Source organism: Mytilus edulis, chromosome 5, assembly GCF_963676685.1.
Source record: "Mytilus edulis chromosome 5, xbMytEdul2.2, whole genome shotgun sequence".
NCBI lineage: Eukaryota > Metazoa > Mollusca > Bivalvia > Mytilida > Mytilidae > Mytilus > Mytilus edulis.
Genome location: NC_092348.1, coordinates 27,204,528 through 27,222,148, shown reverse-complemented (window position 1 = coordinate 27,222,148; position 17,621 = coordinate 27,204,528). Strand labels below are relative to the sequence as shown.

The 17,621-nt window shown below is 31.3% G+C and overlaps 1 protein-coding gene across 2 annotated transcripts; it reads right to left on the bottom strand.

Moving 5' to 3' along the window:
• Positions 1-1,877: 1,877 nt before the first annotated feature.
• Positions 1,878-16,809, bottom strand: LOC139523325 (homeobox protein PKNOX2-like). 2 transcript variants are annotated; one of them, XM_071317204.1, is made up of 10 exons: positions 16,437-16,809; positions 13,571-13,673; positions 12,924-12,980; positions 11,649-11,820; positions 10,806-11,168; positions 9,714-9,807; positions 8,806-8,939; positions 6,177-6,253; positions 5,520-5,704; positions 1,878-4,333 (listed from the first exon to the last, which is right to left on the bottom strand). In XM_071317204.1, the coding sequence occupies exons 2-10, from the start codon at positions 13,663-13,665 to the stop codon at positions 4,203-4,205; spliced, it is 1,308 nt and encodes a 435-aa protein (XP_071173305.1). In that variant the 5' UTR covers positions 13,666-13,673; positions 16,437-16,809; the 3' UTR covers positions 1,878-4,202. The 2 variants fall into 2 exon arrangements, with proteins under 2 accessions (XP_071173305.1, XP_071173304.1); XM_071317203.1 differs by having other exon boundaries at positions 16,455-16,544.
• Between the last annotated feature and the right edge of the window lie 812 nt (positions 16,810-17,621).

The following is a 17,621-nucleotide window of genomic DNA, read 5'->3' as shown; positions in this document are numbered from 1 at the left end:
CTTGTTTGGCTTTATAACTGTTTTGATCTGAGCGTCACTGATGAGTCTTATGTAGACGAAACGCGTGTCTGGGATATTAAATTATAATCCTGGTACCCTTGATAACAATTTACATGACTGGGTCGATGCCACTGCTGGTGGAGGTTTTGTTCCTAAGAGTATCACCAGCCCAGTAGTCAGCACTTCAGTGTTGACAAGATTATTGATTATATGGTCATTTATGCAAATTTCCTGTTACAAAACTTTGAATTTTTTGAAAAAATGAGGATTTTCTTATCCCAGGAATAGATTACCTAAGCCGTATTTGGCACAACTTTTTTGAATTTTGGGTCCTTGATGCTCTTTAACTTTGTACTTGTTTGGCTTTATAACTATTTTGATTTGAGCGTCTACATAAGACTCATCAGTTCCAAAGTTCTCACATTGAAACTTATTTAATATTTAGAAGGGCATAACTCTTTTAAAAAAAGTTGATCGTCCACCATTTTAGAACGATGCCTGGTATTTCTATGTCCCTGCAAAGAGGGACAAAAAAAAAGGTAAGGGGCAGTTAATAATAGTTAGGTTCAAATATTATATTAAAATATCATATTTGTGTCAATTCAATGGTTAAAATTTCAAAAGATTTGGTATTATTGCATAGCAATATAATATTTCCCACAGAAAGTAACCAAAAGTTAGCTTGCAATAAATTCTATTATTACCTAATAAAGAGTATTTCTGTTTTATTAATGTTTCTATATTATTTGCTATTTTTTCTGCCATTTTTTGTTCCATGGTCTATTGCACTGGAAATTATTGTTCTATTGCACCCGTGTGCAGTCTATTGCACTGACCTGTTATGACCTCTTATTCTGAAAACTGATTAGTTGGAAGGTATTCATGTTGTCCAATGAAATTGGGTCTTTTAAACATTTTTGGGTTTATTGTTTCATGTCCGTTTTATTGAATTTCTAAAGTATTGGTTGTACATGTATGCTCCTTACACATTATAATAAATACAGTTGTTACTTTCATGTGTTTTATTTCTAAGAATTTGTTAGAACTGACTCAGTATGTATTAGGTAATAAAACAGTTATTAAATGTGTAACAGTGCAATAGATCAAAATATATTTCCCTTGGTATAGTCCTAAATATAAAGCTTTACTTCAAGTATCACATAAACTTAACATGATCCAAGAGAATGAGGTCAAGGTCAGAAAAACCAAACAAGAAATACATGTTCACCTCACTATCATTCAATACACCAAATATAGTTGACCCTTTGTTAATAGGTCATAAGAAACAGACTTAACATGGAAAACTAAATATTGACCTGTGAACCATGCCAAACAGACATGAACATCTTACAATTGATCTATGCATTAAATATAGTTAACCCATTGCTTATAGTTACTAAGAAACAAACTTAACCATGAAATCTTAACATTGACCAACAAACCATGAAAATGAGGTGAAGGTCAGATGATACCTGCCAGACAGACATATATATACCTTACAATCCTTTCATTTTTCTAGTCTAAAATGGGAAAGATACAGAATGATAAACAATGATTTTTTTTCCATATCTTTTATTGTACATCATTAAATAACAAATATCTGTTTATAACAGATTTCAATAACAATATATCAATAATAAAGCTGAATTCATTGGATTTCATGGGAGGTAAGTCATTCTATTTCCTCCAAAATACATCTGAATAAATAAACTTTTATGCATAACCTTAAATTAATTTTGCTACTCCAGCACAATTGCCTTTGTGATATTTTCATAAAGTTTCATGATAATGACATGTTGGAAAGTATAATTTAATGTCACAAGTAAATATGTCATCTTCAAATTAAATGTTACATATAATGATAAGAAAATAATAAAAACACTTTATGATAAGTTTATTTTTGGTATAGACGATAAAATGTTGTCTTTTAATGAACACTTTTAAAGAATTAAGATGAAAATATTTAAACCTCTGCATTTAGAACTTGTTCTGTTTCTGGTGAACTGTGATGTAAGTATTACCTAGTTATCTCATTGAAATATGAATCTGTGTTCAAATCAATATACAACAAAGGCACAATCCATTTAGGACACAAATACAAGGCGAGACATCTGATAGTGAACACTTTTTAGTTAACCAGATAATAAAAGGTAAATGTTATGTTGACCCAGTCAGCAGATAGCATTAAAATAAGGTGGGCAGAGTTTTTCCGATAAAACATGTTTTTAGGTTTTTTTTCTGGGGCACTCCAAGACATAAAATTGTTACCAAAAAACAATGTAGGAATCTTTCAAATTTGACTTTATAAAGCTGACCCAAATTATATTTAGGCTGTAAAAAGATATTTAATTGTTTACTTTTTATACATTGTGACTTTGGTGGAGAGTTAACTTGTTGGCACTTTTTATATACAAGTTGTTATTAAATAAGGAACTGGAGTGGAAATTACCTCTCACAGGGATGAACATTATTAATAAACTTTGCCATTTGTCAATTCGCCTTTTCAGAATCCAATGCATTTTGGGTATTATTTTCAAAAGTGTACACCAAAATGTTTTAATTGGTTTAAAATGGTCTTAACAATGGAAATTCAACCTATGACACAACAATATTTTCATTTTGGTGTACGAACCATGAGATTACCCATAGTCCTTTAGATTCTAAAACAGCGAATTCAAACAGATAAGACTTATTTACAATCTTATGTGAAGTTACAATATATGAAGGCATGATGGGGAAATAAAAATAATTCTATAACATTTCTTTGTTATATCACTGTTTAACTGTACAAAGTGTTAAAAGGTAAGAAAATATTTAACAATGCTGTATCCCTAGTCATTAACACTACAACCATCAACAAAACAATTTAACAAATATGAAATATAAACAAAGCTCAAAGCAATATGAAAACAATTAAGGCTGTAAAAATAATCCTCACATATACAATAAATCCAGGTTAAAATATGTAAAAATAGTTATGTCAAAAAAATGAAAACATACATTCTTATCCAAACACATGTATACATATTCTACATATTCTACACATTTGAAAACACAAACACATACATACTTATTCATACCCATGGTCATTTTCATATTCATACACATGTTTACATACTTAGTTATACATGTAACACATATATACATATTCAAAATGCATGTCCATATACTTTTCGAAACATCCATTTACAAACTTATTCAAAAATTACATTAAAACAAGCATTTACAAAATCTTAGCCAACAATTAAAGACTGATAGTGAGTAAAACAAAAACACTTCTGTGAAAATTAAAACAGAAAATTTCCAAGCAAACTCTCTTTGTGGTAAATAAAACAGATGAGTTAAAATCAAATTTTTTGTGACAATTAAAAACAAAAGGGACATCACCAAAGATTTCATTTGAATCTAGTTGAAAACAAACTTAAGTCAGGAATCTGATGTACAGTAGTTGTCATTTGTTATGTAATTTATACGTGTTTCTCATTCTTTTATATAGATTAGACCGTTGGTTTTCACGATTGAATGGTTTTACACTAGTAATTTTGGGGCCCTTTATAGCTTGTTGTTCAGTGTGAGCCAAGGCTCTGTGTTGAAGGCCGTACATTGACCTATAATGGTTTACCTTTTTTAAATTGTTAATTGGATGGAGAGTTGTCTCATTGGCACTCACACCACATCTTCCTATATATATTACCTACAGAAAGTGTTGAAACCTCTTATGCTCTTTTCCAAAACAAAGCTACTTTACAAACAAATCATTAATGCATTAAATATTTACATAGGAAGGGTTGTGGAAGTTTTTACATTCTATGTATCATTAACCAAAAGATACAGAACTTTGCCATTTCAGAATCTAATGCCATCTTTTCTGTGTAAAATTTGCTGAAATGTATACCAAATTATGATTGGTTAAAAGTGTCATATACAATGACATAATGATTATGATTGGTTAAGAGTGTCCTTAAGAATGGTTTACTGATTATGATTGGTTAAAAGTGTCCTTTACAATTACATGATGATTATGATTGGTCTACAATATCCTGTATAATGGTTCTTTTGTTTTGGTGTACAAACAATATATTTATCAACAAAGCTTTAGTTTCTGAAATGGCAAATTTACATGTAATTTTACATTGTAGTTTTTTAGACAAAAACAAATAGGACAGATTCCAATATTTAACCAGAATCTTTACAAACAAATGCTATGAATTATCATCAATTGTTAGTGCTGAACTGTCTGTTACAGGAACAGGAGATAATGACTGGTTCACGGTTTCTGTGTCGTCTGTCTTTTCACTATTACTGTTCATATCTTTGAAACCTGGTTTTTCTTCTGAAAGTAGAAAAATTATTTACCAAATGAGCTGTGTTGGATTGGAATTGACCTGAAGGATAAGGATTATTAATAAATCTGTCAACCTAGGTAAAAAATCTCTATGCAATGTCTGGAATCTTTTGTGTCAGATTTCTTTGAATTGTTTTATATTTTGTCATGTCAACACTTTTTATAGTTGACTATATGGTATGGGTTTTTCTCCTTGTTGAAGGCATGTGGTTACCACTTCAGTAGTTTAAATTTGCATCAATTTGTCACGGGTGGGCAGTTGTTTCATTTGCTATCATATTATTTCTTATATCAATATTTTAACATTAAGTCAAACTTCAATGCATTAAGGCTAGAAGGTGAACAAAATCTGACTGAGCAATTTCCATCAGAATAAGACCAAAAATCGTCTTCTGCTTGTATATGCTTTTACGGGTGTCATTATATCAACCAAAATCATTGACAAATTAATTAAGATGGCATGCAGTGTTTTTTTCTTCTTTTAAATTCCACTACCTAAAACTTCATTAACAAATGATTAATAACTGCAACAATTTTCAGTTTGTCAGTTCATACATCTTTAATACTTAAAGAACATTAATCATTCCAATTCGTCATGCAAACTCAACTATAGCCATATTAAGGTTTTTTTCAGGTCACATTTGTTGATATGGCTCAGAACTTTTCTACATTTATTAAAACATCCTGGCTTTGAAACAAATTGGGTTTTAGTCTTTGTGATGAATATAAATCCAGAAAAGTACATCAGAACAACACAATTTATTTAATATTATTTCAATTTAATATCTTTTGCAGTTTTAAGAGAAAATCACCAACAAATATTTATTTTTGTGGGGTTTAGATTTCATGGTTTTGTCTCTATATAAGATTCACATTTAAAAGAAACATAATCAATGAATAATGTTTCTAGTTTTGTTATTATAGTGTTTTGTAAACAAAATGTATGTCAATCAATATAATCAGCTGATTTTCCCTGGGTAGTCAGTGAATTGTAACAGGGCACGTCGAATCTTGATGGTTTATGTAACAAGCAATATTTAATGAATAAAATTATTATGTTGTTAAAGTAAATGGAAGTGAAATTATGTGAAGGTTAAATTTTCACATGGATTTACTTTCGTGAATATATTCTTTCCACGAAATTTATTTCTGCTTTAACAGTAATATGACAAACCTGTTGATTGTATAGAGGCTATTGACATAATGGCAGGAGCAATCTGTGGCTGGAGATTTGCAAGACTCTCTGGCCAAAATCGTTGTAATGGTCGAGTTTGAGGTTTGGACTTTTTTGTTTTGACTTGTTCTGGGTTGCTGGCTTCTAACATTGGCTGAAGTATTCTTCGCCTAGCATTTATAAACCTGAAAACAATCATTTTGTACTTAAAATAAAAGATAAATCATGCACTAAATGAAAATTTGCCATCCGTGGGGTAAAACCAGGAATGATGAGAACCTTAATTAGACTTGTTTTGTAAAACTGAATTTATCATTGCTATTGCATTTATATTAAGAATTCAACATTTTTTCAATTCTTTTTATTTCTTGTGATATTTATTATTACAAGATCAATGAAATCGATTATATATCAAAAGTTATCCTTATAGAGGATTTAACTTCAATGCAATATAAACTTGAATTATATTTGTATGAGTAAAAGCAGTTCACAAAGTTTAAATTGTGTGGTTTAGCATGCAAATGTTTGGGTGGTGGCCATTAAAAGTACTTTCCCTGGTTATAAAGGGATGCCACACGAATAAAGACAATTACTACTAAATTTAGGAAAACTGAAAAACACACAAATATTCCTTTTAGTTCTTATTTAACTACTTACCAATTATTGACTTGTAATAAAGTCAGATTAGTCTGGTTAGCAATCTGTCTTTTTTCATCTTCTGTTGGATATGGATGCTAAAATAAAATACAGGATTACAGTATCAGTATCTATTTATTTAATCAAAACACTTAAAATATGACAATCACCTTCCAAACATTTAATTCAATTTTAGCAAACATAAATAAATATACAATATTAAGTCAATGTCAGAGAAAAATATCAACTTTTTGTATGAGGCTTAGAAAATGGGGTTAGGCAAGGTATACCAAGCCGTTCAACTGTTTTGTTCTGGATAGTTTTCTAAAATTGACCTTCATTGACCTTATACTGTTATTATAGTGCAGCTGAAAATGGCTACAATTATCGATCTGAAAATATTAGGGCTATTCCAGTAAAATTTACCTAGGAGGGGCGGAACGCCGACGATATTTTTTTCAATAGGTGGGGGGTTATCAACATAATTGTATTCTGGAGGGTGGTGGTCCCGATTTAAATTCATTTCTGTTGGTGGGGGGTTTCTGAATGATAGGTTAAACATATTGTTCCCCCTGTTATGAAGGAAGATTCTCCTGAAAAGGTCATCCAACTGCAAATAAAGTTGGCAGACCACTAATTTTAAGCGTCCGTTTGTGTTCTTGTCAAACCAGTGATCGGGAAGGACGTGCCCCCTGAGCCTATAGCGCATATTGACAAGAAATGGCGCATACAGTGACAAATGTAAGCGCCCACGTGGCGCACGATACTTTTCACTTCGTTTCGAAACGTTTAGATATCGTCAAATGAATTTTCGATCGTGTTCCATGCCGCCATGTGTGTGTACACAACTGTGTAATGTTCCTCCAATAATAGGAGCACCTATATATTTTTGGGACGTCTCGGATGTTTACCTATGATAATAGAACCATGCGATTTCACGTCTCGGGTGTTTTCCTATTGTAATAATAAAACCATGCGGTCTAACTGATAACCCGAAAAACGTAATTAACCATCATTCATGATATATATTTTTTTTATAAACAACTTTAAATTTGTTAAATTTGGCTAGTACAGACGAGATTTAGCCCTTATAATAATCTCATTTAGTTTAGCTTGCTATTATTTCGATTGAAGAACCCCAAAGACTATTTAGGAATATAGTTTTTGTCTCCATAAAAGACGCTTAACTGTCCTTGTCATTTTTTGGTCTTTGGCTCATTTTGACATTTTGTAAACATGACTTCTTCAGCGATTTGTTGTTTTGTTCTATGAATTAATGGTACTCTATACTGTTATTCTTGTCACCGTGATGAAGATATAATGATACAAGAAGTGCAGAGGAATTGCCTGAAATGTCCTCTGATACGGAACGTCTGGAATAAGTATGGTATCGAGGAAGACCCAAATTTAATGTAAAAAACCCCAACATGAACATGAACAAGGCAACAGTACCAGTTTAAACATTGTAAATAAAGGTTAACTTAAATATTGTTGCAGTTGGAAGAAGTTATTGTATATTCATTGAAATTGAAATGGCAGAATTTGCTGTACTTAAATCTCTTTCCTTGCAAAGAATATGTCCTTAATAAGGTGGACTGGCCAATTCTTTGCAATTTTTGTCCCAAATAATATTTTATTGCATACAGTTTATAACAACTTCAAGTACCCTCTCCCTTGTATACCGTCTCCCCACAAAAAAATATGTGTGGGTGACATCCAAACTATGCGGTCCATAAAAATATTTATATTTGGCACAGACAATTAGATTTTTATTGCGCATGTTGCGTGGGTGGTATTGAAGGAAAAAAATGGCCTAATTTTTGCGGAAAAATATGGCCTTGTTACACAGGAGAGTATATCATCTTCCTCAACATTTGCCTATTGAAAAAAAAAAATGTATATAAGAAATACAAAAAATAAAAAAAGAATTACATTGTGCCTACCAAAAATATTTTATGGCTCAAACTAAACTCTGAAACATCAAATGGTTGGTGCCAACCAGTTTCCCCACCTGAAGAATATGTCGTACCTGAAAATGTTATTGACAGTTTTAAAAATAAAATGGGCCATAATTAAAATCGCACCCCCCTTTTTCGGTCACTGTGAGCTATTGCGGTCATGTTGCATCTGTCGTCTGCTGCTCCATAACATTGTTACATGATTCATTTTATATTTTAATAGCAGCATAGCTAGTATAAAAAAGAAGATGTGGTATGATTGCCATTGAGACCAGAGGCGGATTTAGGGGCCCCCCCCCCCCTTTTTGGATGCACTGAAATAGATAAACCAACAAATTTTACATTTATTTGACAGGATGCAACATTTTTGTATACTTTAAAAAACTAGCTAACTTTTATTTTTTTTCTCTAGGTAGGGGGTCTTGGAAGAAAATACATGTTCTAGGTGGGGGTGTATTTTTTTAATCTTTTCCATAGGTGGGGGGTCAAAAAATAAGTGGTGTTCCACCCCCCCTGGATAATTTTTACTGGAATAGCCCTTAACACTTTATATTTTATATTTTTCTTCTTTATAAATTTGTTCTTTTAATTCAAATTAGTTTTCAATATTTGAAATGAAACAGTATTTTTTTCATGGCAAAATAAATGAACACCCCCTTTTTATCTTATTTTGAAAGTTTAACTATACATACAACAATATGTTGGAATAACCAGGATTTCATCACTTGAGTTGCTGACTTTGGTAAAACTCCTCGTTTACTCTTCTTTTTATCACTACCATCTTCATCATCAGAACTTAAATGACCTGCTAATGCTGACAAAGCACCTGTAATTACCAAGGTAACACTATAAACAGTAACTTATACAAAATTATGGCTACTATATGAGCGTGCCATTGCATACGAGAAATTATAAACTAGAATAATTCAAACACATAAAAATACAGTTAATAGTTCTGTAGTTAAAATCATAATACAAGCTTATCTATATATATTTAAGCAGGAGTATAATTAAAATGAAGAAGTCTATAAGAACAATTTTCCTACTGTTTTTGTCCAATTTACACATTTTCACATAATGGAAAATGAGAATTTAACATGTTTGATGTAAAGTATTTATCTGCATACCTTATTTTAACTGTTTATCTTGTCAAAAAATTTACACACAATAAGACCATGATATACCAATGTGTAATATTGAATTCTTATATCAAAATGCAGACAAAATTATACATGTATCTGTAATAAGAAGTTTAGTACTGGGGAACACAATTTACAGTTATCTATGATAGTAAATTAAAATTATGTCATATGAATGAATGCCCTATATTTACACCAAATTTTCATTCTAATTAATTTAATATGCTACATGTTCATGTTGTTTACATGTTAACAATTTGTAGGAGAAACATTTAAACATACATCACATAATTTTGACTATGACTTTTTTGTCATGTATGTGGCAGTGAAGCTATCTGAAACAGCAATTACAAAAGTATTTAGTTTTTTTTTCTAAGCAAAGTATTGAAACTACAAACACTTGAACTCTAGGTGATAATATAATGTCTTTTTGTGAATATTAATTGCTTAAGTGATTTTACCTGCACTAGATGCTGGTGTAACAGAGTTAACCCCAATCTGTGACATTGGTGTGCCTCCATGAACCTGGACTGGATTTGATTGTGCTGCTTGAAACTAAAAAGAAAAAGTTAGTTATATCATTCTTAGTAGATTCACATGATACAATACCTAATGTTATATCAATTCTCTAGATAATATATATGTTTTAAAGTTACTGATCTCGTATAAGATCTTCACAATTTATAGTGATAAAATGCTTTTCAATAGTTTGTTTTGTATCAGCCGTGTCTGTCCAATTAATCTTAAAAAGAGCCAAACAAATTTTTATAGTCCAACTTACTATATCATATATTATTAGTTACATGGTTTGTTAGTGACCTAATACCATATATATCATATTAGGTCACTTGCACACCATGTAACGAATTTCTCTTACCGACTATCTTCACATGTGGTATTTTGACTAGGGCCTATCAAAGTGATTTTAAGTCTTCAATACTTAGTATTTAGATCCTGCTTCTATTTGTCTATACAGAAAATAAATGCTCACAATAACAAATTTTTAGCTTTAAATTTGTTGTGTGAATTTATTTCAATTGTTCATTTCATGTATCAATTTCTTCATCTGTTGAAACCTTCCAGATTTATTTATTTTTATTTTGAAAGGGAAGTAACTCTCTACTGCCAACGCTAACAACTTGTTAACTTTAATCATGTTTTTTGAATTTATTTTAACCTTTCATCAATTTCCTCGTCTGTTGAATTCTTTCAGATTTTTCACCAACCGGTGTTGTTTTTATAAAGGGTTGTGCAATCTTTTGTGTTTTGAAAGGGAAGTAACTCCTTACTAACCCCATATGGTTGCTGGTAACTTACCATGTATTTTTTAAAACACCCTATTTGAAATATACATAGTCACCATGTGTAGTCGATTAACCAATCATATCCCCATAAATCTATAGAAGGTAAGATAAGACTATTTATGGTATTTCTATGAGAGGTAAAAAGATAATTTTGCATTATACATTATCAGACAATATAATGTTGGTTAGTTCTAAGCTTATCAGTGTAATCATGGTGATAGATAATTTCTAATTATAACATTCACATACCTGTATTGGTTGAGCCACCAAGCCTTGTGGTGTGTGGACCATTTGATATATCGTACCACCTGACATAATTTGACCTGGACCTAACTGTGGCATTGACACTGAGGCTGGAGACACTGTCTGTCCTAACATGACATTGTTGGCTGTAGATGTTAAATTTGGTGCTATCGGTACATTCTTTGTACCTGAGGGTGGTGGTGAACCAACATCAGAATCATCAAAGTCTGATTCCACTTTTAATAATTGTTCACTTTGAAGTTTTCCTCTTAGACAATTTATGTAACGATTACAAAAGTCTTTACATAGTTCGTTCACTTTCTCTAATTCTAACAGATGAATCCGTAATACCTGAATAGCTTTGACCATCTATAAACATGACATAAAAATCTGATTAATAATATCAAAATGCAACAATTAAGTTTTTGAATTAATTCTATAAAGATAGTTCAAACTGACATTACATACCTACATGCACTTTTTAAGGACCAGGAAAAAAAAATCCTTAAGAATAGCTGCATTATGTGTTTCTGCTTAAAGCAGCCTATAGTTGTTAATTACTGTGTTATTTGGTCTCTTATGGAGAGTTGTCTCATTGGAAATCATACCACATCTTCTTTTTATATATTACCTGTATACATGTATATACAAGCATTTATAACTGATCACCATATTAAGAGTTAACATATCTATCCATCTCAAAATCTCCATTGTAGCTTGTGAAGCATATTGTTTATCTAATTTAGACAAAGCTTTAGGCCACTTTTATAAGTTCTAAAAAATACAGGTAAGGTAATAAGACAGGCTATTATATTCTTGCCCATCAACTTCACAGTGAAACAAACATACCAAATTATCTAAATCTGGGTCTTCACTGAAAAAGGGTTTTCGGTCTTTCTCTTGTCGTTGTACGAAGGACTGAATGTCAATATCAAAACTGTCAGAACTTGGACAATCTGCTGACTGTGAGGCCTGCTCACATTTCTCAAACAACAACACTAACAATGGAAATAATGGATGGCTGAAATAGAAATTATATTAAGTAATCAATTATTAGTGTAAAACAATAAGAGTAACCCACATTATAATATTTTTATCCAAAACTTCAGTTTCCCAAAAGTTATTGAAATATCATATCTGTTTATAGATTGTTCATTTGGAAATAGTTGTTTCCAGGTGCTCATTACTTTTTGTCAATTTTGCTATTTTTTTGGATCATAAAAAAAGTTCTGGACCAAGTTTCATACATTCATGACAAGTTCAGGAAGATATGAAAAAATTATTGATGTTTAAAAAACTTTAAACACAGACTAAATTTTAAATTGTTTATACTGCTGTTGTAAGAATTATAGAATAAGGGAGCTACCATTTGATTTTTATGGGGGGGGGGGCTAGGATGAAAAATTTTGTCCTGCATTTTTTTTTAAGTTGTAATCTCTGTCCTGCCTTTTTATTTTTCACTCTATCCGGTCCTCCATAAAAATCAAATGGTAGCTCCCTATTAACTAATCGAAGAATTCAAATAGAGAAAAATATTCAAGGAGTGACCGAACAACACATTAATTCAAGAATGCGTGTAGCACATGAGTTAATTATCAGTGTTGTTCGGGCAAGAGTAGATTATTTTGCGATATTTGAATTCTTAATTAGTTATTCCACTGGACGTTAAGCAACCAACAATCAATCAATTAATTAGTTATTCTTTTATTACATTGGCTAATAGCTTTTTTTTTAATTTTTAAGAAATTAATATGAAACATGTAAGGAACTTTATCCTTTATCTACGCATTCACAATTTGTTTTGATCCGCCGTTATTGACGTCTTGACAACGCCTATTGTTGTATGACGTCAGAGAGTGAAATAACCATGTTTATTTCACATGTGAAATTATCGGTTTTTATTTAACTGGGAAATCAATGTAATTCATTGCAACCAATGTAATAATGTACAATAGCTACATGTATGTCTTGCTTCAAGTACAAAATATTGATCAAACTTAATTGCTACCTGCATATTCAAGTCATTGCTGGTTGCCTAATGTGTATTGAAATCTGATCTGTACAACAAGGTAATGTATACATTTAGGCAATGACCATGACAACTGGTTCCCCAATTTTTCTTACCTATAGATAGCCTTTTTTTCATCTTCTGTTTCTAAACTGTTCTTTGTTGTTTCAGTTCTATAACAAAGTAAACATACATAAACATGATAAAGGTCAACAATAAATTACTGAATAGAATCAAGTTTTCTCAATATTGATATTTTGCAGTACATTGTATCTTGGAATGATCATGATGATAAGCTGTTAATGGCTTTAATTGACTGAAGTGTATTTTTTTGGTTTTCTTGATCAAATCAATACATTTTGTATCATTTTCAAATTGTATGCTTAGATTTATATCTATATCAAGTTCAGGCCAAATGCTTACAATATTGCATAGACAGGTGAACCATATTTTATTTCAATAAGAAATTTGGAAATCATTTGTTACTCAGTTTTCACAAAAAGGGAAAAGAAGCAATTATTATTCCATTTCATCTTTATTCTTAACAAAAAGCATTACATTGAATTCTTAATCTAAACATTTTTAACATTTCAATTAACATGTTTGTTTTCCTTCAATAATTTAACAGTGAAAAGCAAAAGTGCAAATGAAGTTTAGTGGTGTGAAAATTTCCAAAATGTTTGTTGCTGCGTCTGTTGTGTGACATTTGGCATGTTAGGAGGCCTTCAACAACACGGAGCAAAGTTATAAAATAAAAACTTACCCATCACATTCCTGTATTCCTGCTGTTGTAACGATGGCTGCTAACAAATTCACTCCTGTGTACTGTGAAATATCTGGTGGTAACACAGACATCATCTACACCCCTGAAACATGTCAAATTTCAATCATTAAAAACACTTTTTTTTGTTCAACAGATCTGTTTTAGAAAATCACATCATAGCCCAATAAAGTTATTTTATAGTTATAATTGATTGTGAAGCAGGCAGTGGCGGATCCAGAAATTTTCATAAGTGGGGACCCAATGGCTGCCTAGGAGGGGGCCGGTCATGCTTCTGTGATTTCCTATTTAGTAAACAAAATTTTTCCCAGAATCTAAATCTGCCTCTGGCAGGATCAGCTTACCCATCTGGAACACCTGAGATCACCCCACCCCCAGTTTTTGGTGAGTTTGTAATGTGCAGTCTTTAGTTTTCTATGTTGTGTTTTGTATACCTGTATACTGGAGATTGTCATTCGGTCTTTTTTTTTTTAAATTTCATGGCATTGACTGTTTATTTTCCACTTATGAGTATGAATGTCCCTTTGGTACATGTATCTGTCGCCCATCTTATAATTCAAAACAGATATAAAAACTTGGTGCCACAGGATACATCTGTTAGCATGGTTAGTAAATATAAATGTATTTACTAATTTATTTTTGGTTCTCTTGTTATAATTTCGTACTTATATGCAGTGTTCTCCCCAAAATTTTTTGATAGCGCTGTGGTTAGCGCGTGATAATAGATTGATTCACCATTTTAACATAATGTTAATATTTGGCTTTATAAATATTTTGATAAGATTGTCACTGATGAGTCTTATGTAGACGAAACGCGCCTCTGGCGGACTATTAACTTATAATCCTGGTACCTTTGATAACTTTTTATTTATAATTAGTCTACCATGTTGGTTATACATTTGTATTATATTAAATAGACCTATAAAAAGTTACATTTTAATTATTAAAAGTTTTAAAAATTAAAATGCCTAGATAATTTATATAATTTGATTTCATTACCACCCTTCCAATCCTTTTTTGTAAGAGTAAGTATGCACTTTTAGTTGTCATGGTTGTTTGACTTATAAACTAGTTATATATCCATTACAACTTCATAATTTATTGACACATAGTTACAGAAAGTTTTCAATGTCAAGATTTGAATTTTTTCAAGTTCTATTGATATTGTAATTTTCTTTATGTATACTAAACTTTGCAAAGATATAGCAGTTCATAGTTTACCAATCGTGCATATTACACCTATGTTATTACAGAAAATATATTCCTGCAATAACCAAAGGGTATTATTACAGCTTCTCTACATCTCTTTAAAGCCTTTGCTCAGGCATATATCACAATGTATTTCAATTCATTGTAAGAAATGATTATCAGACCTTGTAACGAGGCACTGCACAAGATTCCAAGTAATTCCCAAGTGTCTCATTTACTCTAATAATATAGTGTTATGAACTGGCTGATTCTGTATTAGTGCCAATACAGAAACAGCCAGTTCATAACACTTTTATTAAATGATTATAAGAAAATTAAAAACCGTGATCAATACAGGGCCAATACGGCTTTTTTCCCGCTCTTTTCTGTATTGGCCCTGTTTTTTTCCGTATTGGCCCTGTTCGAAAAGAGCAATATTAAATCTTGATTTATATTGACAGTGAAACATTTTCAGTATTGCACCTGCTGATTAATCCGTATTAGGGGTTATTTGCTCATATCATTTCATAAAATAAGTTACACTCCTGTAATACCTAAGCCTTGTTATTACAGCTTAATTTTCCCTCAAAGGCATTGTCTCATTGATTTACTATGGTTGATCAAAATTGTATTAATGAAATTAGAAAATTAGTTATCAATGTAATATATTAATCTACTGCGCAAAGTTTCAAGAATTCCTAAGCGCCCACAAAAGATAAAATATTTATGAAATATTTAACTGATAACAAACATATGAAGGAAAAAAAGTAGACAACTCATGAAAGTGTCGATCCATGTTATTTTTCTCTAATAACTTATTTAAGTTAGACCCTTTACTGCTGAAGCATGACTGAAACAGCCCCCTCTTAGGCCATCAGTGGGCCCGCCCCCCTCTTGTGAAAATTTCTGGATACACCACTGATGATCTATCTTGTCTCTCATTTTTTCTTCTTCCTCTATCTATTTTTTCTTCTTGTCATTTCCTTGTGAAAATATTGTCACTTACATGACTTATTAGTGAGACCCAGAAATTAACAAGATTGAATAATGTAGATAAAAATGCATTTTATTTTAAAATGAACAGTTATCCTTTAATATTGAATACTAAACCATGAATCCTGTATTTACAGTACAATATATATTTTTTTTTCTACCTGTATTTCACTTTCTAATTTTAAACCCTGTATAAATGTATCATTTCAATATAATAATGGGCTGTCTTGGAATCAATTTATTCCATATTCAATGAGTTTTATCTATATTTAACTTGTTTTAAACTAATATAACATTCATAACTATAATCTTTATTTACACAATATCACGGTCTGGTGACTTATATCAATTATCTTGTCCAGGTCAAAATTACACAATCAATATTCATTTTACAAAGGAAGAAATGTTAAGATTTTTCATATTTAAGTTAACAGTCGTGCTGAAAATAAAAACAGGTTGATTATTCAGTCATCGTCTATTACACCAACTTAAAATTTGTTAAAATCGTTGAAATAAAAATCATTTTACAGCATACACGGAACACTATTTACCGTGTTGGCCATTTCAATCCAATAAGATTTAAATGACACACAAGAGAATAGTAAGAATAACATAAAATACTATAAGAAAAAGATACATAAATCAGATCAAAACATGCCAATCTTACATATAATTGACAGTTTACCCTCGCTTCTAGACGTTGTCACTCTTCGTCAAAATGGCGGGCATCAATTTGCCGACACTGCCCACAAAACCACGTGACATTGACGTGAACTCCACTTTTTAACACTTTTTACATAGTAATTCATTAAAGTACACATTGTTTTTAGAGTAATTTAATGTAAATTGTTTGATTACATTGTAGAAAAATCTTGCACAATGAATTTAATTTAGGAGTCGTCTTAATTAGATTTGATTTATGATGATTAGCACATCCCATTGGACACCCTCATATCAGTGTTCTCATTGAATGACACGTCTTGATTGACAATGACAGGCGATCAAATAAAGGTTGATGACCACGCATTCTGCGTTTCCAACTGAAATATGAAAGTAAAAGTAAGCGCAACAATAATAAACCTAGAAATATCTTAATGTTTGTTTGTTAAATCGGTTCATTAGCATATTTATTTAACTTGTTAATAAATTGCTGATAGTCGGCCGTGACCTATTGTTGATCGATTGACACTTTCAAAGCTTAAGGTGAAAGGCACAGTTAGGGTTGTCATTGCAAAAAACTATAATCAATTGTTGGTAATTACACTTATAATACACCAGCACTATATAATTCAATTAAATGAATGTATGATTAAATGTATCTAGGTAAAGGAAATCTTCAAAGGTCCAAGTATGTGAATAACGAAAAGGGGGAGGGCGGGTGCTAGCCAAACGGTTTCAGATATACCAAGGATTTGTATAGTAAACCCTTACTATACAAATCCTTGGATATTCTTATACAATGAAAGATAAAATGTACTATACAAATCCTTGGATATTCTTATACAATGAAAGATAAAATGTATCTCGGTAAAGGAAATCTTTGAAGGCCTACAATTTGACAAGTATGAGAATAACGAAAAGGGGGAGGGGAAGTTCTAGCAAAACGGTTCCAGTTATATTTATACCGCATGAAAGATTATAACAAATGACAAAATTAACTTTTTACCGCTTGTTCCCAACATGAAAAAAGAATAAGTACGTTATTGATCACACTCTGAAATCTTCCAAAGAAGGGGAGGTACATTTTTTTTTGTCCGAGTCAGAAATACATTAAATTTTATACTTGGGGTGCACAACAAAAATTCTCGGGTCGCAACATTTGGCTAGCAAAGATACAGAACCTAGTAGTAGA